The 23,871-nt window shown below is 37.3% G+C and overlaps 1 protein-coding gene across 2 annotated transcripts; it reads left to right on the top strand.

The window, feature by feature from the left end:
- The first annotated feature begins 1,856 nt into the window (after window positions 1-1,856).
- kynu (kynureninase) lies at window positions 1,857-16,582 on the top strand. 2 transcript variants are annotated; one of them, XM_046852033.1, is made up of 14 exons: window positions 1,857-1,933; window positions 2,798-2,973; window positions 3,968-4,088; window positions 4,278-4,360; window positions 5,189-5,250; window positions 5,370-5,441; window positions 7,540-7,614; window positions 7,765-7,911; window positions 8,144-8,242; window positions 8,761-8,834; window positions 8,993-9,045; window positions 9,184-9,269; window positions 14,384-14,614; window positions 16,097-16,582. In XM_046852033.1, exons 2-14 carry the CDS (start codon window positions 2,805-2,807, stop codon window positions 16,220-16,222), a joined length of 1,398 nt encoding a protein of 465 aa, XP_046707989.1. In that variant the 5' UTR covers window positions 1,857-1,933; window positions 2,798-2,804; the 3' UTR covers window positions 16,223-16,582. The 2 variants fall into 2 exon arrangements, with proteins under 2 accessions (XP_046707989.1, XP_046708069.1); XM_046852113.1 differs by lacking the exons at window positions 1,857-1,933; window positions 2,798-2,973 and having other exon boundaries at window positions 4,013-4,088; window positions 4,230-4,360.
- Window positions 16,583-23,871: the final 7,289 nt, after the last annotated feature.

Here is a 23,871-nt window from a genome sequence, read left to right as displayed (position 1 = left end):
CTAGTGGAACATCTTCCAGAAGAGTGGAGGTTATTATAATTGCATTGGGGAAATGAATGTGAAATAGAATGGAAAAGTTCATAGAAAACTTAACATGTGTCTACAAACCTCTGAACATACAGTACACGACTGGTTACTGTATGTTAGTGAATTCTGATTTATTATTATAGTGAATTATTATTATTATTATTTTTAAGTAACTACATTCAATGACAGATTGAAACATGTATTATGCTGCACTATTACACCTGATTCGATGTCAACATGAAGGGTATAACAATGAAAAGTTTGTGCTAATTTTATATATACAGTAATTGTGTTTATTTCCAAGCATTCTAAGGCTTCATGGAAAATGTATAATAATGTGCATTACATAAAATTGACTGAATTTACATCATGCAGGTTTTCATTTCTGTATGAGAATGACCTGAGTGGAATGAAACTTATATTACAATTAAATTATAATTTAATTACAGATGGAATAGATGTGTGTAAGCATGTGTTCAACAAGGCAAATTAAAAATGGATTCATCTGAGGCAGGGTGATGGAAGAGTCAAAAAACATATTGACTCAATTTACAGGCTTGTGTATTGAGTAAAGACCAAAGGTTGAAACTCTTTCTAAATGTACAGTACAATATAGAATACCATAAAAGCTTTTTTTCACGAAAAGGCTTATCTACCTGAGAGAATTGCATCACTAGATCCTCTACATTTATTGACATTTCTACTAATTATTTGCAGTGTGAGGTGCACTAGTTGTTATAGATTAGACCTCATGGATGGAGAGTTTCTACTGAACGTCTTGTAGTGGAAGAAACCATTTAAATACCTTCAACATTTAACTTCAAGAAAAAGAATAAGAGGCTAGTAAAGAAACTATTCATATTAGGACTATATACAGTACACATCTTCTTCTTCTTTTTTCAGCTGCTCCCATTAGGGGTCACCACAGCGGTTCATCCGTCTCCATACCCCCCTGTCCTCTATATCTGCATCTTTCAAACCAACTACCTGCATGTCTTCCATTACCACATTTATAAACCTTCTCCTTGGTCTTCCTCTTTTCCTCCTTCCTGGTGGCTCCATTCTCAGCAATCTCCTTTAGGTTACATCTCCTACATAGAACATAGTCCACCTGTGTGCACCTTGCTCCAATCTCTCCTTTTTAGCAAATATCTACCACCATCTGCCCTTCCACATTCCTTAAAGCCATACCTACCATCAAATCCTCATCACCTCTGTTTCCTTCACCTACATGCCCACTAAAGTCTGCCCCAATCACCAATCGTTCATTTCTAGGTACACCATCTACCACTGCATCTAATTCACTCCAGAATTTTGATGATGACATTTATCATCACCCCTTCAAATTCCAGCTTCACCTCCACTACACTCTTACTGTACTCTTCCCTCAGAATCACCCCTACACCATTTCTCTTTCCATCCACACCATGATAGAACAGTTTAAACCCACCGCCAATGTTCCTGGCCTTACTTCCTTTCCACTTGGTCTCCTGAACACACAACATATCTACATTTTCCTCTTCATCATATCAGCTAAATCTCCATTTACCAGTTATAGTACCAACATTTAAACTCACTGATCTAATGGCTTTGGATTTGGAACAGTTCCCATTTATGACTTTTACACACAGTGTGTTAAAGCCATAAATGTGAACTGTTCCAAATCCAAAGCCATTAGATTAGTGAGTCAGTGTACTACATTGTAGTTTAAGGTGAAAACATCAGTACCACAGGATTTTTCTGTATTATGCACTTCACATCGAGTACAGGAGTGACTTAATTGTCAATCATTAGCTAGCATCGTATGATATTTTCACGCAGGGTGAAAGGTTACATTCGGACGTGCGCCATACAGACTTTGAAGCTTCTAAACCGTTTGAGGAAAGTTTTCTACATTTGTGAAAAGGTAAGCACATTTCCTTTTGATTAAAATACATGATATAAGAATTTACGTGTTGTTGTTGCTTGTCATGACAATAAATCCTAATGTGGTATTTGGGATAAGGGGCAAAATTACTATTAAACTGGCTAATTAATGTTATTCCTTTATTTAAGGAATAACATTAGCATCAGCATCCAGGAGGAATGGTCTGACTCGTTTAGTCTGTCCAAATTAAAAACACACATAACATTATGTGTAGTCCAAGATCACTGTGACTCTGAGGCTCGTAATATTGCAAGGATCTTTTTATTTATGTGACAAATCCTGTATATATATTTCATTGTAAAAAAATGTTGCTTAATTAAGCAAAATCAGGCCAAAGTGGTACCTCAGTGGATAAGGAATTCTGATCATAAGTTCAAATCCCAGCACCACCAAGCTGCCTCTGCTGAACTCTTGATGGTCCCCAACCTGCTTAGTTGTATAAATGTAATAATTGTATGTTACCCTGCATAAGAGTGTTTGCAATGTATAAATGCAATACAACCACCACCATGTTTCACTGAACTGGAAGTCTCTGGATGATGTGTGATCCTCTGTTTCCAACTAACATTATGCTTTGTATAATAATATACTCAATGATTAAACCCCTCCACCACACCCCCTAGTAAGACATGTATATCTAGTACATGTTTACACACATACATGTTTATGTATACGATAATGAATTCGGCTAAGAGCGTTATTCCAGAAAGACTGTGAACTGTGAACTGGTCAAAGTTCCTGCTTGCAAATAATTCACTCTTTTGCGTACTTATCTTGAAAAGAAGACACATTTGCATTGCATTTATGCTAATATACAGTATAAGTGTGCATTGCTATCTGTAGATTATCCATGGATCTGTCAGAAGCAGGCTCCCCACAAGAAGTTATTGAAAGGGTGTCCAGTCAGTTGGGCTGCAGCAGCACTTCGTGGGATGTGGCTGAATACTTTGACCAACACGACAAGCTGCGGGATTTGCGTCAGGAATTCCTGGTTCCAAAAGTAGCAGATCTTCCTCAATGTAAATAGTTCAGCACTTTTTTATTTATTATTATTATTTTTTTTATAAAACAGCATGTATGCATTTTTTTTCCTTACATAAAGTTAAACCATATTCAAGTTACAAAGCAGTGACAATCAATAGCACATTTAGTATTTACTCAAATTCAAATTTTATTAGTCACATACACCAAAATACAGAGTACAACGTGCAGTAAAATGCTTTTTTACGACTGTCCAACATTTAAACAAAAAAAGCATAAAATATAGAAGTAAATAAATAAATAAAGTATAGGAAAAAAATGTATATATATGTATTCTCAAAAGGGAGGGATGACTATGACAGATATTGGCAAAGTACAAATTAAGGTAATTTAGTGTCATTGTCCTTGAAACCCCAGCCATTAGGGTTGCACAAGCCTTAGTGTTGGTCCCAAGCCCGGATAAATGGGGAGGGTTGCGTTAGGAAGGGCATCCAGCGTAAAAACATGTGCCAAATCAAAACATGCGGATGGTCCGCTGTGGAGACCCCTAACGGGAGAAGCCGAAGAAAGTTTTTTAGTTAGTGTGATTGTCCTTGAAGTGTCCATGTGCAGTATAGTGTGGTATAAAGTAACACTGTACTGTGCAAGTCCAGAGTTGAAGTGACAGTCCAGAGTAAAGGTGTCATATAATAGTGCAAAGGCTATGCAGAAATAATTGTTCAGTGAAGGAATAAAGTGAGAATGGAGAAGATGGAGAGGTCCAGTACTAGGGGTGGTCCCTGGGTGTTTCCTTGTTTAGACACTGAATGACCTACAGGAAGAAGCTCCCCCCCATTCTCTCTGTGTTTGCGGAAGCTCTTCCCTGAGCGTAACAGAGAAAAGAGTTCATTGTTGGGATGGACTCTAAAAGGTGTTACAATACTGTACATACTGTAACGTGAAGATGAATGAAAGAGATTTGTTTTTTAATGGCTGTATTTTAGATTTAGATTTGTGTATGAGATTTGAAGCTTTATGTCTTGTTCCTTACAGCTGACCTGACACTCCTGGATGGCTCAGAAGACTGCGTTTACTTTGTAGGCAACTCTCTGGGACTACAACCCAAAAATACCAAGAAGTATATTAATGAAGAGTTGGAGAAATGGGCCAAAATGTAAGCTGGATGCACTTTTTGGGGGGCTTTTTTATTAAGATATTATTAAGATAATATAAATGGAAATTTGAATGGACATGTGATAGTGTAATACATTATGAATATACATTGTATTGCTTGTAATTTTGTTTAATCAACCAGGGTCAATCATTGAACTTCTAAACCAAGACTGAAAATGCTTGTTCACAGAGGAGCCCATGGACATGTGATGGGGTCACGCCCTTGGGTCTGGGCTGAGAACAATCTGGAGGATCTCATGGCAAAGATTGTGGGTAATTAAAGAACTGATGTATTTATAAAACACTTCTTGCAACCTGATTGTGAGTTACTCAAATTCTAAACTCCAAGAAATGACTGAATTCTGAATGAAGAACCAAACAGCTTGGCCGCATGGTCTTTTCATTTATTTATAGCTACAAAATATAGACAAACGTTTACATGACCATAACATTCATTTGCGCTTTCTGAACATCCAAGTCCACACTTACTCCTTATTTGGTGTTGATGTAGGTGAGGTGAGGTGTTAAGGTCAGAGCTCTATAGCAGGCCATTTAAGATCTTCCAGTCCAACCCATGTAAACCATATCTACATGGAACTGGCATTGTGCACTGAAGCTTTGTCATGCTGGAGCAGGATTGGGTCTACTAGTAATGGACAACTTATACAATTGTGTACCTCCGTGTTTGGATGTTTAAATCACATACTGCTAGAGAAGTCAGGTGTCTTAATACTTTTGTCCATATAGTGTACATGGAAGGACTGTGGTTTTTCTCACTCTTGAGGTAAAAAAAAAGACACCTTCCATTAATGCCTCCATAACATAGATCATATTTTTTTCTTTTTGTTAAACAATGCTAAATTTAAAACGAATAATATTAAGGACAATTTCATGTTAAACATCCATACTACACCGATCCTGACTGAGCTTCTTTTCTAGGAAATGTATTAAAAACTTTTGGCCAATCAGATTTAAGAGTTTAATGTTGAGGTATAATGTGCAATATATGCTTTTATACTGAGATATACTAAGAGATAGGCGTGTGTGTGTGTGTGTGTGTGTGTGTGTGTGTGTGTGTGTGTGTGTGTTATATATAATAAGGCGCTAAACCAGAAGAAGTGGCCTTAATGAACGGCTTGACTGTCAATCTGCACCTTCTGCTGGTACAGTATATAATTCCAATGAAAACGTTTTAGATTTGATGTCAGAAAAGCGGAGCATCAAACATTTATTTGTAACTTTATAATATATAATTAATAGTGGATCTTATTTTCCCCAACAGCTTGCATTTTACAAGCCCACTGCAAAACGGCACAAAATCGTTCTGGAGGAAAAGGCCTTTCCTTCTGACCTTGTAAGCGTTCAAACACACCTATTAGAAATCCTAGTTACACATTATCCTTCATCCCTTTGTGATCATTCAGTAGATGCTGCAGATTAAACAAGTGCATTATCGCAACTGGATTTTTATTAATATCTTTTTTGAGAATTTCGTCGAATTACACAAATTACCGATGAATTATTGACATCCAGCTAATTTAAAGACACCGGCTGTGAGGGAAAGTGTGGACAATGTGGACAAACTTTTTTTAAAGATGTCGCACGATTCCCAGTCGCACATATGCACACAGTGTTCATAAAGAAACTCCACTTCATCATATATACATGCATCTTTCATCTAAAGTGCACTAAAACACAAAAATGAAGATGTTTTTAATTCTTCTAGGGTATATGAACACTTGATCATAAGTTTGATATGTGCTTTTTGAACATTCTACATTTTATCCCCATTTGCTGTTATAATAGAATAATTATAGACTTTTTTCTGGGAAGATGTTCTACTAGATTTTTGCATTTCCATGATGCACCACAGAGCGCCATTTCTGCTTGTTGCCATCAAACTGTATAACTCCTCCCTCTGTATGTTAAACAGCTGGATATAGGCAATATACAGTAAATATATTTATACTTATAGATTTTCATATATCTTTTAACATCATGTGCAATAATACAGTGCAGTAATAATAATAATAATAGCTACATGTGCAATTATCATCATTGTAGTCTTTAGACTTTTCCGCCATTGTCTTAGTGCTGCTACACATTTTATTTCACGCTGCTACACAATTCCTTTCATTTCACTTAATATATAAGTTAATATGTATATTTTATTGAAATTTGGTATAATTTATTTTATTTCCATTTTATTGTGAGCAACTTAAACCCAACAATTTGCCAATAGGATCAATAACGCATTCTGATTCTGATGATTTTGGATAATGTTAGTAAAGTCAGGTTCTGATGTAGGTGAGATGAGGAGGTCTGGAGTGCAGTCAGTGTTCCTAAAGGTGTTCAATAGGGTTGAGGTCAGTGTTCTATAGCAGGCCAGTTAAGTTAAGAAGGGAAAAATGCTACCACGTCCGCCTAACTTTCTATACAACTGTGTGCCTCCAACTTCGTGGTAACAGTTGATGACTCAGACACATTTGCAGGGTGGCAAAATATTAGTGAATAGTAAATTATTCTACCAGATATTTAGACTTATAAAATAAGCTTTGTGTTTGTAAAATTGCTTTAGTTTAGCGAGTTAGCATGTGAATACAATTAGAATTTTATGCTGAAATAGTAGCAAAATAGTTTACTTAAACAAAGCTGAAATGATCTTTACTATCACTTGACATAAAAATGTAACTTTACCAAAATGAAGAAGCTTTTAGTCATGGGTAAAAAAGAAAACAACTGCTTTATTGCAGTGTCAGCACATCCTATAAGGTCTTTAGGAGGCACATCCAATACAGCAATGGCACAAGCTAGATGATGCTAACAAGTGCAAATAAAAACAAAAATTCTCACATTTTGTACTTTGATCATTTACAAATTTCTTCCACTTTTAAAGTCTGATTGACTTCATTTGCATATTCGCATAATCCACCAATTTCTCTTTCTTTATTGGAAGTCTTGCTAATCTCCTCCTTGTTCTAATTACATATTTATGCGATTTCTTTTCTGTTTTGATACCCAGTTTAAAAACCTCAATTTTGTTTTTGTTTTGGACCCTGTCAAAATGGCTTCTCTTTGCTAAAACCAAGGTTATAAAAACATTTATTTATCTGTTCTGATACCATACACAGTTTAAAAAGCATCTGACCTTCGACGTCTAAGTGAGTTTTCATACATTAAGTTTATTATGTTTCATAAATATCTCAACATAATAATTGTTAGACCACTACTGATATTAATAACTTTTAAATTAAGGCTAAATACTAGTAATGCTAGATGATATTGGCATAAGCTATTTTAATGCTAAGCACAGCTAGCCTGAATTTTTTCACTACTTTACTGAATTGACTGTATTGTTGAGGCTCATTTGTAGAGAAGTTAAAGTGTCTATCGCTCCAATGTAATGAAAATTGATGTTATATTGATTTGATTGGATTTTGTGTGTTATACAGTATGCTGTGGAATCTCAGATACGCCTCCGAGGATTTGACCCCAGCGAGAGCATGGTCTTCCTGAAACCCAGAGCTGTAATTCTTTGCCATTTTCTCTGCACATATTTACTTCAACTAATGATCTACTATGTTCTGTCCTGTGATCGCCAAGGAGCCACTCTTTCCTTTTGTTCAGAGGTGATTTAATACTACTGGCACTGATAAATGATTCCTTGTCTGTTTTAGGGCGAGGACACCCTGAGGACGGAGGACATTGTGTCCACGATCAAGCGAGAAGGAGACTCCATCGCCGTAGTGATGCTTGGTGGAGTCCAGTACTACACGGGCCAGCTGTTTAATATGGAGGTCATTACCAAAGCAGGCCAGGCCCAGGTTGTACAAGCTATGAAGCTTAATAATTTCTTTAAAACAGATATATTTATTCTTATTTAGCAGCTGTTTGCTAACAATGACACTCATTTGCTCAGCTTTCATTTCTTTGTTACTGAGAAACCAGATAAAGTCCACCATCGTGAAGTTGGCTTTGCACTACAGTTTGAGAGCATAATGTGTGTGTGTGTGTGTGTGTGTGTGTGTGTGTGTGTGTGTGTGTATGTGTGTTTAGGGCTGCTATGTAGGCTTCGACTGTGCACATGCAGTGGGAAATGCAGAGCTGCAACTGCATGACTGGGGGGTTGATTTTGCCTGCTGGTGCACCTATAAAGTGAGTTGAGATCTGAAGTTTTTCTGTTTCCATGTTTTTTTCAGTGTTAGAATTAGAGGAAATAATTGTATGGACAACAATGGAATTTTTTTTATAAATAAATAAAAAAATATAGTTTTAAGTTTGCTGTTATAGGAAAACAATTGCCTAAAAATATGATTTATTTCCAATAGTTTTCTCTTATAGCAATATTTTCTTTTCGTTAAAAGATTTAGAGTTTGTACACTCATCATTTTTTATTTATTTTCAGCCTGTAGTAGTTACAAGTCAGTTTCTTTGATCACTAACATTATATAGCATTTCATTGGTACTCTATAAATAACACATTTTCAACTAGTAAAAATTTAATATTGAATTTTTTATAAATACTAAAATTTTAATCTGAAAGTTATAAAATGTGTTTGTGCAGTAGATCTGAATTCTGTTGGATGACATTGTTTTGTATGATCTTAAGGTTTTATCTTGAATATGATGTTTTTTCGATGATAGGTCTGTTCATTTCTCTGTATTGTTCTCAGTATATGAACTCTGGAGCAGGCGGGTTGGCTGGAGCGTACATACACGAGAAACATGCGTACACAGTGAAACCTGCGTGAGTGTCAATACTATTTGTTATATATAAAATCACTAAATCAATGTTTAATCACTAAACATTTGTATTTAATGAAGCGCCAAGTGTGGAGTCAAGCACCAAATACTGGCATTTGCAAAAATATCTTCTCTCTTCCTTCCTCTCTATATGTCTCTTAGGCTTCTCGGTTGGTGGGGACACAAATTGGACACGAGATTTCAAATGACCAATGGTATATAAAGAAATCATTTTTAAGTCCTTAATAATAAGAACTAAAACTCCAAACCAGTACAACACATACATTAGCACATTGCCTCCCCCTTGTGGTGGAATTAGGTAACTGCGATGTAAATTTCACGTGTTTGTGCAGTGATGAGTCTGCAGCCTGGAGTTAGTGGATTCAGACTCTCAAATCAACCCATTTTACTGGTGTGTCCCCTACAGGCCAGTTTAGAGGTAAGACAATACACATATTTTATTGAAATGAACCTCTAAATAAATATATATCAGGTAGATAGACAGATTCTTTCCAGGTATTTTCATTTAATTCTGTAAAAAATAAAAAATTAATTCAATGGCTTGTTGGTGGTTCTTAGAGCGCACTCATATAGACAATTTTACGTTGACAAATCCGAAAACAAATTACAAATTCAAAAACAACACAACAAATCCGTTGTGTCGTTGTGTTTTCGGATTTGTTAATCTGTTTTCGGATTTGTTGTTTTGTTTTTGCATTTGTTATTTTGTTTTCAGATTTGTTAATGTCTTTTGCACTTCTCGGCCACCGTACAATTTACACAATGTAGACAATTTAATTTGATTTTCCAACATGTTAAATGCAAATCCAGTCTGCTGTGTGGCCTTTCTGCAGTTAGTTATTTTTCAAGTTTATTTTTTATAAAATATAAAAAATATATTTTTTCATTTACAGTTTCTTCTATATCTTGTATGATGCTCTGTACATCGTGAGTTTTAAATATTATGAGGAATCGTTCTATGACTATCTGGTGTCGTCGTCATCGTTCGACTATGTAAATCCTTAGTTACTGACACCCCAGTTTACATGTGTCTTGTATAAGCATGTATCAAGCATGTGTTTCAGAAAAGTTCCTACATTATTGCAAAATGATTAATGTAGTTAGTAAATGATTAAATAGTTCATGTCAGGTGCTGGTTCAATACCTGAAGCTGCATCAGTGAAGATCATATCACACCCACAAAATACATGGCCTACGAACCTGCCCTACTCCTTTTCTCTCATCTATCCATCTTTCTGTTATCATCAGAGGTGGCAAAAGTACACATCCTTTACTTAAGTAGAAGTACAGATCCTCATGTTTTAAAATACTCGGGTAAAAGTTGAAGTACTGATTATACTTTTTTACTCAAGTGAAAGTAAAGAAGTTTTGGCTCAGACATGTACTTAAGTAAAAAGTAGTTATTACTTCTACTTGTTTTAGCTGTTAACTGGACCTAACATCATATTAGATAGATAGATAGATAGATAGATAGCCTAGTGGGTTAATGTCAGGGTCCACATGAGATTGAGAGTTTGATTCCTGGTCGAGCTGGTGGTTGCTGTGTTGGTAAATAAAACCTCTGGACCTTGTCCACTCTGAAAACATTTCAATTCTGTCCTTTCTGTGTTGGATTAATTTCTTGATTTCCTGGTTTTTAATTAAAGATAACCCCACCAAAAAAAAAAAAAAAAAAAAGCACTTCTGTGGTAGCTCAGTGGGTTAATGCTTGTGCCTGAACATGGTCCTTAATATAGTCCACGCTGGTGATAAGGTTTCAAAGCCAGTCCTACATGCCTTCTTTCTTACTGCGCTGGCATGAAACAAAGTATGAACCCTCCAAAAAGCACACATGCTTTTCAGCAGTGGTCGCTCAGTGGTTTAAGGCTTGTGCCTCATCTAAACATGCATCCCAGTCTGATCTCTTCCATGGTTCTTCAGAATAAGGCTGGTGCCTCGCTGATAGTAAGGATCAGGGTTTGAATCCTGCTAGTTGCGATGTTAGTTATGTTCCTGCTTCCTAAATCTTTCTTTAGCTTTATATTCTTGTGTTGATGGTTTAAAGGTAGATAGACCTGCTCTAAACAAACTTCCTGGCCTGTCTTCTCTGATGGTCCAGTGGGTTAAATCAGATGTTGTGCTTTTGGTGGGGTTCAGGGTTCGAATCTTGCTTACTGCCTGCCAGTCACGATCTGAATTCACTTCCTACATTTTTCTTTAGCGATATATTTTTGTTTTTAATGGGTTGAAAAGAAAGATAGACCTGCTCTAAACAAGTTTCCTAGCCTGTCCTCACCAATGGTTCAATGGGTTAACGTTGGTGTCTCACTGGTGGTGGGGATCTTGGTTCAAATCCTGCTATTTTCCTGCAATTTACAATGTGGGTTCAACTTGTGCTACTTACATCTGTATTCGCTTCCTACATCTTTCTTTAGCGTTAAATTCTTGTGTTGATGGTTTGTAAAGAAAGATAGACCTGCTCTAAACAAGTTTCCTAGCCTGTCCTCACCGATGGTTCAATGGGTTAACGTTGGTGTCTCACTGGTGGTGTGGATCTTGGTTCAAATCCTGCTATTTTCCTGCAATTTACAATGTGGGTTCAACTTGTGCTACTTACATCTGTATTCGCTTCCTACATCTTTCTTTAGCGTTAAATTCTTGTGTTGATGGTTTGTAAAGAAAGATAGACCTGCTCTAATCAAGCTTCCCAGCTTGTCCTTCCTGATAGTTCAGTAGGTTAATGCTGGTGCCTTGCTAATGGTGTGAATCAGTGTTCGAATCCTGCATTATCCCTGCTAGTCATGATCTGGGTTTGTTTCCTAAGTCTGTCTTTTGCATTATATTCTTGCGTTGATGGTTTGAAAAAAAAAATAGACCTGCTCTAAAGAAGTAGTACAGCCTGTCTTTCCAGATGGTTCAGTGGGTTAAGACTGGTATTTTGCTGTTGGTGGGGTTCAGGGTTTGAATCCTGCTTTCTGTGTTTCTTTCTGGTCTGAATTTCTTGCTTTGAAGCATGAAACGAAGGATAAACCCCCCAAAAAAAGAAGGTGAATTGTGGGACTTGATGGCTTTGTGGTAAAAGCCTTGCCTCTGAGCTCAGAGGTTGCTGGTTCAAATCTGGCTTGTCCCTACTCTGGGTAAGTTGTGTGGAGGTTAGTGTGTGGTGAGCAATGGAGTGGGTGACTATGAACAAGGGTTGTGAAGATCTGCTGGGTTACAAAAAAATAAATATATAATGAAGGGTGATAGTTTTGGATGCTCTTGCTTCATAACCACCTGTTTTCAGCTTCTCAGATGCCAGGGGGGCAGACGCCTGAATATTGCCCCCCTGGTTCAGGATATGCCCTCTGAAACCGTCCACATCTGACCTTCCACGCAGCCATTTCTGACACCTTCCTCACTATGGGCACTGGAACCTTCCACACTCTTAACTTTGAGTCCTGGCTGGGGTTTGAACCAGCAACCTCTCAACCCAGAGGTAAAGCTCTTCCAATTGAGCCACAGGATCTCCTGCAAGAACCTGATTTTTTAGGACCTTTTTTGGTTCTTTTATAAAACTTTTTAAACAATTTAAAGGAAAGCTAAGGGGTAGGAATTGAACCGGGTGAGTCAGATAGCAGAGGCTGCATTACTAACCACTACACTACCAGAGGGGTGGCAAACAAGCCTTTGCTTATTGGACTCTTGGCTTTTCTATAGTTAAGAGCCCGCTGTTTTCTCTTAGATCATGATGGTAGAGGGTCAAAACTTCTCCTTCCTGTACATTCTCTCAGTTACTCGAAGTCTATGAGAAGTGACTCAGGTACAAGAACCACATCTCCAACACCTGCACCACTGATATACCATGATTTACCAGCAACCAATTTAAATGACCTTTTATTGTTCTGTTTTTAAAAACGTCTTACAAATGTTCAATATGAAACTAGAGGTAAGAATCGAACCAGGAAAGTCTTTAATCATAGTTTGCTAATGGCATTACTTTCAAAACTCAAAACTTTGTTAGACATGTAAATAAGCAGGAAAGACAGAGACAAAGACAAAGAGACACAGACACAGCTTTACAAAGAGTGAGAAACAAATAGAGAGACAGCAAGAGAGAGACATATACAGTGAGACAGAGACATTTAATAAAAGAGACACAGAGACAATTAGATAGAGAAAATAGAGAGACAAAGATAGCGAGATATAGCCACTTCCTGTTGGAAGTGTTTATCAGCGACTCTTAATGATCTCATTTACTAAATGAGCAGTAGTGAGTTAAGTGCTTGCTCAGGTGCCCAAAACTGGCAGCTTGAAGGTGTTAAACATGTATCATATTTACAGCATGTGATATGTATGTAAGCATATGTACAGTGATTAAATATAAAGGCTATATCAGTGTAGAGATGTGTGGACATCATTAAGAGTCTTTGCTATGTTTCCACACGGACAGTTAATGAGGTGATACCGGAGAAACTGCACCTCTTCAAGTCAAGTCAGGAAGCTTATATATATAAAATTATAGACATTTTACAGATTTGAATGATGTATTGTTTTTATCTGTACGATCAATAAAGACAGTAATTTAAGTTTGTGTCGCCATTATGAGGGAAAAACCCACAAAACGCCACCCAGAGGGTAAATTGTGTAAAACATGGCGGATTTGGTGTTTGATTTGAGACTTGGCGCAGAAATAAAACAAAAGTTTACTGATTAAAAATATTTTTATCTGGAGTTTATTTATTTATTTTATATCTAAGAAAGGACGTCGTGGATAAACGTATTTTTTGCTGAAGGTTTTAATTGTGCCTCTTTTTTATTTAGTTATTTATTTATGTATTTACATTTTCTATAAAAATGCGCGCTGAATTGATAGTGTTAATAAAATTTTGTGCCGTTTACAATAATTTTACAGCCAAATATACATATATATACAAAACGAATTAAAAATGTTGTTACCTAATGAATGTATCCAGGCTGAAGATCCACATATAGAACACAAGCAGAGAAAAGATGATGATCACCGATGAATGTGTCTGATCTCAGTCATGTTTACATCACTGACTCCCTCTGTCTCATCCACATTAACCCCAAACTTCTTACTGCCTTCTGCTGATTGTTAGCTCTGTAAACTAGTCTACATCTGTGGTGAGTGAGAGACAGGACTTTATACACCAGCGGATTGAAAAAGACGCGCAGTAACAGGAAATCGGTTGTTCGGCTGAAATCGGCGCACAGTGAAAATAAACAAAATATTTCACCAAATCAGTGGATTCAAACTAAAGTAACGAGCCGGTTTTGAAAATGTAAGAAGTAAAAAGTACAGATATTTGTGTAAAAATGTAATGAGTAAAAGTAAAAAGTTGTCTGAAAAATAAATAGTGGAGTAAAATACTGATACCAGAAAAATCTACTTAAGTACAGTAATGAAGTATTTGTACTCAGTTACTTCCCACCTCTGGTTTTTATTCCTTAACCTAAACCACAATTTAGACTAAAAAACCTATTTCAGATTTCTTGAATATTCCATGTGTACTTTTTTACATTCAAACGATCAATATTTCTCCTGGTCAGATCTTTAATAAAACCAGCATGAAGGATCTGAGGAAGAAGTCCGTCCTGTTGACTGGTTATTTGGAACATCTGCTGAAGCACTACTACAGCGTGGACAAGTCGGATCCGAGGAAACCTCACGTCCGTATTATTACACCGAGCGACCCGGCGCAAAGAGGCTGCCAGCTCTCGCTCTCCTTCTCAGTTCCCATCAGAGCCGTGTTTCAGGAGCTGGAAAAGCGAGGAGTCGCAGTGAGTTGTGTTTCAGTGGAAACTCTGGGGTTTAGTTGGTGATACTTAGAGGGTTAAAATGGTGTCGTAATTTCTGAGCTGAATATTTTTTTGGATAATTTTTTGGATTGGATTTTTTTATATTTATTTGAATTTTATTTTTGTGGAAATATGTTTTTAAGAGTTTCAAGATTGTGCATACGTGAAAATACATGAGGTGAGACTGAGACTAATTTCTTTCTGGCACCGGCTGTAACTTACTAGAAGAGCAAGTGCTTTTTGGGGAGATGGTAATTCACTGGTTAAGGCTCTGGGTTACTGATCAGAAGGTCAGGGGTTCAAGCTGCCGCTCTTGGGGGCCCTTGAGCAAGGCTCTTAACCCTCTATGCTCCAGGGGTGCTGTATCATGGTTGACCCTGCGCTCTGACCACAGCTTCCTACATTACTGGGATATGCGAAGACGCTATTTCACTGTGCTCTAAAGTACATGTGAAAGTATAAAACAACGTACAATTTTTACATAAACTAGAATTTAACCTTACCGAAGCCATTGCTGTTTTACTTGTAGCCAGGGCCGGTTCTTGATATTTGGACGATCTAGGAAAAATGTATATTGGAGTATTACTTTTAAAAGTCAGCTCCTGATGTAATGTCACTGTACAGTTGATCAGCTTGGATTCAAAGCGTCATAAGGTCTTAATGCGGTGTTTTAAATAAACCGGATGCAGAAAAATTAAGTTGCTGGCGTGAATTATAATACGAATGAGGCTCCGTTTATTTTAGTAATACATTTTAATCAAAAATACATGACGACATCTTATATACCTGCATCACTACAGTAGCTGCTCTTTCTCTGGGTGCCTGTTTAGCAGCCCCCAAGGAATGCATTTGTTTTGACGCCACCAGATCAGAATATAGAAAATTTGGATTGTGTTCCTCACTGTACACAGTCTCTTCATGCATTCATAGGATGGGGACCCACATTTGAACTGTGATATTAACTGATTTCACTTTAGGTGTGTGACTAATTTTATCCAAAGGACAAAGAGCCTGGTCTTACGCTGCCCTGCTTATAGCTAAGGACGTTCCATGTGATATGAGACTTTTCCCGGCATTTCTCCCATTACTTTTAACATGCTGTTTTTGCTTTTTTCCAAAATCCAAAAAGAAATGATTTATTAGTCAATTCCCTTCTCATTTATTATTTCAGCAACAAGCAACAACATGTTAACTGTAATGGGAGAAATTGGGCAAAATCTGTAAATGCGATAACCGATAACTGATAACTACACTGTGTCTGGTTCATCAAGTAAAAATATACTAACTTTCACACAAATTATTTGCTCTGTAACATTTATGTAACATCTGTAACATCACACACAGCTACAAGGTATGACACGAGTTATCAAACCCCTGTAGCCTCTTTTAATTTAATAAGATTATATATATATATATACTGTATATATACACACCATATACCTGAACCAAAAGTTTCTTTTGCAGTGCGACATGAGGGAACCAGATGTACTTCGTGTAGCTCCTGTTCCCCTCTACAATTCCTTTGCTGATGTCCATCGCTTCATCACGGTGCTTGGAGCAGCTCTGGAAGCCAGCAAACAACACAACTGAATTTTGACAACCTAATAAAATTCAGAAAACTGAAAATGGCTCAATTTATGTGGAAACCAGATGGAAACACAAGCTTATTCGAGCAGACAAATATTTCCTCTGATTTGTCGTATTCTCGTGTCATCTTAAGAGATGGTTGAGCTCAAGACTACACTGTGTGGTCTACAGGTCAGAGTTTATATTTTTATCCAAGCTATTTGTCTAGTTGTGCAGCTCTAGAGCATCAGTATTACCTCAGATGATCCTGTACATGTGATAGTAATAGAATTTACAGGCAATAGAAAGATTCGAAAATATGTGCATATGATTCAAAATGTAAGAACAATGAAATAACATAATAAAAGCACATCTATTAAAACATCCAGCATTGTTTTTATTAGCATTTTAACAATAGAATTTCACTCTTCAATCTTTGGTTGACTTTGCCTTGTCTGAAAATAAACTTATCCTAACTATCTCCCCTTTTAAATTATATATAGGGTTTATGTAGGGGTGGGATTTATGGGGTAGGTGTTTTTTGTTTGTCCAAAAAATGTAATAACACTATAAGAACAGGACATGTGTCAGACTCTCATTTCCTGTCACACATTTCCTGACGTGCTTTTGAAAAGCACATAGTGATTGATATGAACTTGCCAGAATTGAAGCCAGAATGTCAGATGAAGCCACTGATAGATCGTGTGCTGATGGTTGACCAGTTATTATGCATCCAGGTTGTTCAAGAGAACCACAAACCCAATTAACTCAAAATAGGAGTTAAAAAATGATCTCTTTAAATTAAAAAAAGCAACAAAAAAAAATTATTGATAACAATAGGCTGACAAGAAACTATAAATTAGGCATGTTTTAAGCAAATATCATTTTTATATATAAATATCTTAAATATGCCATTTATTTTTTTGTTGCAAAAACTACTGAACACAATGTACATGGACTTAAAAAATATATAATAATAAATAATAATAATAAAAGTACAATAGAAACAGTAGAACTCAATTAAATTGATTAAAATAAAAATGGAAAATATTTTATTGTAGATATAAAATGCAGATTTGCAGAATAACAACTTATTCAGTTTGTCTAGCCATTATGATAAATGTTCTGGATTTTTTGTAGAAACGTGGTCATGTAGTATTTTTACATGCAATTTCATTATATATAAACATCTATAAAATCCTATAGGTGTGTATGCTTTCAATGTTTATTTAAAAATCCAGCCATTGTCACATTCAAACTATGAACTGTATGTAATGAGATTGTAGTAAATATAAAAAGATTCCAGGAGCCATGTACATGTAGTCATCAACCTAAGGAAAATAAATAGAATCCCTATGTAAATGAGGCATAATTATGCCTCTAAAATGGTCTGCTTTTGCAAATGAGCTATTGATATGCCGAGGTGAGCTATCACCTCGTCACATGAAGTCACGTGACACATGATTTACCTTCTTTTACACACCATCACTTATTCCCGCTATCATTTTTTGGACAGACTATCACAGACGTCGCGGCATGGGGGCGGAAAAGCGTATTGTAGAGAGCGCTGATGACTGATGTGTCGCTGTTGGTACTGCACACCTCACTGCCCCGAGTCCCTCTCCCCCAATTAACACGGCCGCCGTTACCCACGATGCCCTGCTCTTAATGCAGCCCTCTGTTTATGCACTATTACCTTGACTGATGCCTTCTCTACAATTAGATATAATTGGCATATCAATATGCAAAAGCTAAATGGATTAACCTTCTTTAAAAGTAATGAGGACCTCGTGCCTCAGCTGGGGAGGGAAATTTACATTTATAGAGCCGGAGGAGGGGCGCATGGATAAATCATTTACTTTCAACGCATCGGAGATGGAATTTGGCCTTGTTTAATATTATCTTTGGACATGTATTAGTTTGAATGTGAAGAGAGACTACAATCCATTCATATGGTTTGCACGGAGTTTGTGATATTCACTTATATGGTGTCATTAAATATATTTCATTTGTAACTTTTTTTTGTAAATTTCCCTCATTTCCTTTTTGACTAAAGTGTTTATCCTTATTTACACTGATTACTTACTATGTAATTTAAATTTATGGCATTTCACAGATGCCCTTATCCACAGCGACTTACATTTTTTAATCTTATTCATACAGCCTAGCAGCTATGGGGTTAATGGCCTTGCTCAGGAGCCCTTGGAGTGGCAGCTGGAGTGGCAGCTTGATGTGGTTGGGATTGGAACGATCCAAAGTCTAATGCCATAATCACTAAACTACCAATTCCCCATGTTAATTTGGTGTGTTTTTTTTCTGTAAATGGACAAAACCCCCATAATCTAATATGGTACCTGCAGGTAGCATTTACTAATCACTGTATACTGTATTTACTAAACCAGGGGTCTCCAACTAGAGGAATATATCATTTATATGGGTTAGAATGGGAAGATCATGAATGGCCTGCTACAGAGCTCTGACCTCAACTCTTTGGGATGAATTTGAATGCGGACTGCACCCCAGGGCTGCTAATGCCTCCATAGGACCCCAAAAACGAATGAAACATCCTCCTGGAAGAGTGGAACAAATGGTGACTAAATTTGTAATGGGTGGTCAAAAAGCACATACTATACATCTTATGCAATATATGCCATATATATATGTCAGGAAGATGCAACCTACAGCTACACATGCTCAAAACTGTGGAAGTGATAGTGGTCTTTAAGAAACACCCCCTTAACACTGCTCCCCTTTACAATATCCAAAAGCCCTGTGCCATCTGTGGAGACCTTTTTTCCCAAGACCTGAAATGGGAGTCCTACATAAGCTCTATTCTAAACAAAAAGGGCAGAGGATGTACTTTTTACCCCAATTAAGGAACTATGGTCTGCCACATGAGCTGATGATGCAGTTCAACACTGCAGTCATTGAATCAGTCCTGTGCACATTCATCACCATCTGGTTTGGAGTAGCAACAAAACAGGACAGGAACAAACTGCAGCAAACAGTTAAAACAGCAGAAAAAATCTATGGTGCTCCTCTGCCCACTCTCCAGGACTTGTACCATACAAGAACCAGGAAACAGGCAAGAAAAATCACCCTGAATTAAACCCTGTATTGATTTAATTCAATACAGACAAAACTCGTATCATCTGGTCCGATCCAACAGATATATATATATATTAATCATTCTGTATTTGGCCAAACAGTACTTAATTAGATGTTATAATTATATAGATTTATATTAGATTTCAATTACCCATTGATGTATAATCTATACTTTAAAATATGGCAAGTTTTACGCAGAACTCAGCAAAGTTTTAAGCTTCCTTGGTTTTTCCTCAAAATATTAATTGTAAGTATATTTCTCTAGTAAATAGAGTACATTTAAATAAAGCTGCTGAACTGTGGAATTTGTACATCGAACCTAAGATCGTTATCTACACGCATCGACATAATGATGTCTTGTGCAATTCTGTAATCTCGTAGTCTGGGGTCTCCGTGGATGTGAAGCACATGCGTACAACATATGCACGACTTCCTGCTGAGACTAATGCTGTGGAAAAGTCTCATATTATATACGCAGTGTGCTCCAGAATTATTGGCACCCTTGATAAAAGTGTATAATAATTATATACAATATACACTATATCTCCAAAAGTATTGGGTCACCTGGTTATAAGTAGGGTATGTGATTTTTGAGCATTGCATTCCACATTTGGTACCAATTTGATCTCATATTTCCTTCCACTCTTCTAGGAGGATGTTCAATTTGATTTTGGAGTGTGCTTATCGATATTTGTGTTCATCAGCCACACGGGTGTTATGAAAGGCAGGTACTGATGTAGGTGAGGAGGCCTGGGGTGCAGTCAGCGTTCTAATTCATCCCAGAGGTGTTCAGTAGGGGTGAGATCAGAGCTCTATAGCAGGCCACTCAAGATCTTCCTTTTCAAAGCATGTAATCCAGATCTTCAAGGAGCTCACTTTGTGCACAGAGGCATCACCATGCTGGAACAGGTTCGGGTTTCCAAGTTCAAGCGTATGCATAATTTTATTACAGCACATCTTATGATGTCCTGTACAATTAAATGCCTTCAGCTTTTTGATAACAGTTTGGAAAAGAACCACATATAATGGTGACCCAATACTTTTGGAAAAATAGTGTACATAACACACAATGTAATGAATCTGATCCTTCTGTATTTTTATATATATATATATATATTTTTTATTATTTTTTTTTTTTCCCTGTAATTGCACACCCCATAATATCCTATTATATCCTATTTTCCTGTTTCTTTCTGGTTTAATTTTTTATTTTCGAAGGAACGGACAATAAATTTCGACTTCAAACCTTTTCTGACTCGAAGAGCTATAAGAGATGAAAGCTTCATTTTCAGGCATTTGTTAAACAATTTTAATTCAACACTTAAAACGCTTCAAAAAAGAACGGAGAAGAAAGCAAAAATTTGGTTGTGAGACAGAAAAGTGAGAAGAAATCAAAATAAAAAAGAAAATTGCGGGCAAAAAAAAAAAAGTCCTGCAGAAAGGAAATAGCTTTTTAATGTGTTGCCACCGTCTCTCTTTTCCGATTGAGATCCCTTAACCTTGTTAGCATCTGCGCTGATTTCCATATTAACGACCCCTTCAGAACCTTCAAAGTTATGAATAATTGACAACAAATGAAATGTTTTGATTGTTAGTGGCACAAAAAAGCATGTTTAATGTTTCATACGTCGCATCTTAGCTAATTGTGTAGAAAACACGTGTGTGTGTGTGTGTGGAGGTTTGTCCTGTGTGCAAACTATTTAAAGGATTTAGAAAGAGAGTGCTAGAAAGATAGAAAGAGAGGAAAGAAGTAAGGAAGCACAAAGGAGGAAAGATGAGTTGGAAAAATAGACAAATATAGATAGATGAAAGATGAAATATAGAACAGAGTTAAGGAGAAAACTTGAGAAAAAGAAATGAATAGAGAGACAAAAATGGGGAAAATGTAAAAAGAGAAAGGGAGAGAATATGTTATTGAGAGGTAAATATGGATCAAGGTAGGAAGACAGGTAGGATACAGAAGCAAGAGAGATGGAGAAAATAAAAGCGAGAGAGAGAGAGAGAGAGAGAGAGAGAGAGAGAGAGAGAGAGAGCAGATGAGAAATAGAAGGAAAAATACACATGATAGATATAAATTGATTTCTTAGGAAAGAAGAGAGAAAGAAATAGAAATAGAAAGGGCAGAAGAAATAGACAGGAGAAAGAAAGAGGAGGGACTGAGGGAGGAGAGAGAGCAGAGAGGAGAAAGACAGAGAGAAAGAAGTATAATAGAGAGATATAATTAAAAGAAAGGAGTGAAAGAGAGTGCAAGACAGAAAGACAGAGTAAAGAGTGGAGAAAAGAGTAGAAAGACAGGAGAAAGGGGTGTGATGGACAGATATAAATTTTGGTATTAAGAAAGGAGAAAGAGAATGAGAGAGAAAGAAAAAATAGAGTGCAGATGAAAAGACAGAAGGAAATAGAATGATGATAGACATATAAATTGATGTATTAAGTACGGAGAGAGAAAGAGAGCGAGAAAGAGAGGAGAGAGGGCAGAGGAGAGAGAGAGAGAGAGAGAGAGAGAGAGAGAGAGAGAGAGAGAGAGAGAGAAAGACAGATATAAATAAAAGAAGGAGTGAAAGAGAGAGTGCAACAGAGAAAGACAGTAAAAGAGAAGTGATAGACAGTTATAAATTGGGGTATTAAGAAAAGCGAGAGAGCAGATGAGAAAGACAGGAGGAGAAAGATGGATGATAGACAGATTTAAATTAAGGTATTAAGAAAGGTGAAAGAAAGAGAGAGAAAGAAAGAGCAGAGATGAGAAAGGGATGAAAAGATAGAAATGAAGGTATAAAGAAAGGAGAGAGAAAGAGAACAAAAATGATACATAACTCGTTTGAAGAATAATGTCTGACAGACATTTAGAAGGAAAGCTATCGAGTGATAGAGATAGATAGGCAGCAGGATGGAGGGATAGAGAGGTACACTTGTTCATCATTAGTTAATGACTGTAACCATAGAGGAGAAAGAAAAGCGAAACAAAAGAAGAAAGACCAGAGAGTCTACAGATAACAACAAATCCAAGCAGAAACACTGAGAAGAGACTGTAGAGTCCATGATGAAAAACAGAAAAAAATGGAGATTTGGAAGACAGAGAAAAATGTTTGAAGACCAGCGAGTCTTAACAGAACCCCAGAAATCTAAACCAGAGAATCCAGAGAGAACCACTGAAAGGGGACCAGGAAGGCTGTAAAGAACCCTATTGGGAACCACTGGTGTGATACCAGTGAGTAAACAGAGGATCATTGAGAAGATAAATGAGAGTCCAGAGATAACAGGTGAGGAAATATTAAAGAAAACTATTGAGAAGATACCAGAGTCCAGAGATAACCACTGATAAGACACCAAAGAGTTTATAGAACATCAAAATAGAGAGGCCAATGACCATAAAACCATAGAGAGAAGACCATAGAACCATAGAGAGAAGACCAAAAAGTCTAAAGAGATCCACAAAGCAGAGACTAGAGACTTCACAGAGCATTACAAAGAAGAAGACAAAGCGAAGCTCAGAGGAGAGACCAAAGAATCCACAGACAACTAGTTATAAGAGAATATAGAATTAGTTATAAAGAATTGGAGAATTAAGAGAGTCCAAAGAGTCCTGTACCATGGCATGCAGCACTAGAGGGGCTGGGGGTGTAGGGGAGAACCAGAGTTGCAATGTCTCTTGAGTCGCAAGGTCCACCTGAGCTCGGTAAAATCTCTCCCAAATTTGCTCCACCACATCCGGGTGGAGACGCCATTCCCCGAGGCTTAGCCCTTGCCTCGAGAGGGCGTCTGCTCCCTCGTTTAAGTGGCCTGGGATATACGCTGCCCTCAAGGAGAGCAGCTTCCCTTGGGCCCAGAAGAGGATCTGACTGTACAGGAGGCGAGATCTCCGGTTGATATAAGAGACCACTGAAGTGTTGCCTGAATGGACCAACACATGGTGACCATTGAGGTCTGGAAGGAAATGCTTCAGAGCTAGAAATTGCCACCTTAGATGGGCCCTTCCCCACATTATACGTGTGATTCAAAGCGTGGACAAGGTGTAAGCGTTCGCAAAGCATTGTTGACACAGCTCAAGTTTCTTCAGGGGAACGATGAACGTGATGTTTTGAAGATCAGTAGCTGCAGAGTTAAAAGATCTACTCAAACATAGATCCCCCATGGGTAGATTCTCGCCAAAAAATCAGGTTCTGCCAGAAATCTCTTGTGGAAGGGACACCATATGTAAAAGTTCCTCTTGGGATACAATCTGAAGAACCTGAAGAATGTGCCTCCTCCTTAGAAAGACTCAATGAGGTCTTTTTGGTCTTGTAGTTTTTAATTTGGTTTGTAATGACACACAGGTAGGCTATGCACTCACACACACACACACACACACACACACACACACACACACACACACACACAGGCCTTCCAGGGACTAGAAACTGACTGATATGAAGCAGCAGCCCTCGGTCTTCAGTGCTGCTGCAGGGTCAAAGGTACATTTCTGTGTGTGTCACTGGGTGGCGAAACCTCAGTACGTGAGTATGCCCATTTGCTATTTTGTGTACCTATATACTCTGTGTGTGTGTGTGTGTGTGTGTGTGTGTGTG

This window comes from Silurus meridionalis, chromosome 1 (genome assembly GCF_014805685.1).
Source record: "Silurus meridionalis isolate SWU-2019-XX chromosome 1, ASM1480568v1, whole genome shotgun sequence".
Lineage (NCBI taxonomy): Eukaryota > Metazoa > Chordata > Actinopteri > Siluriformes > Siluridae > Silurus > Silurus meridionalis.
The sequence above is the reverse complement of the archived record's forward strand: the minus strand, read 5'-3'. Positions and strand labels throughout refer to the sequence as shown.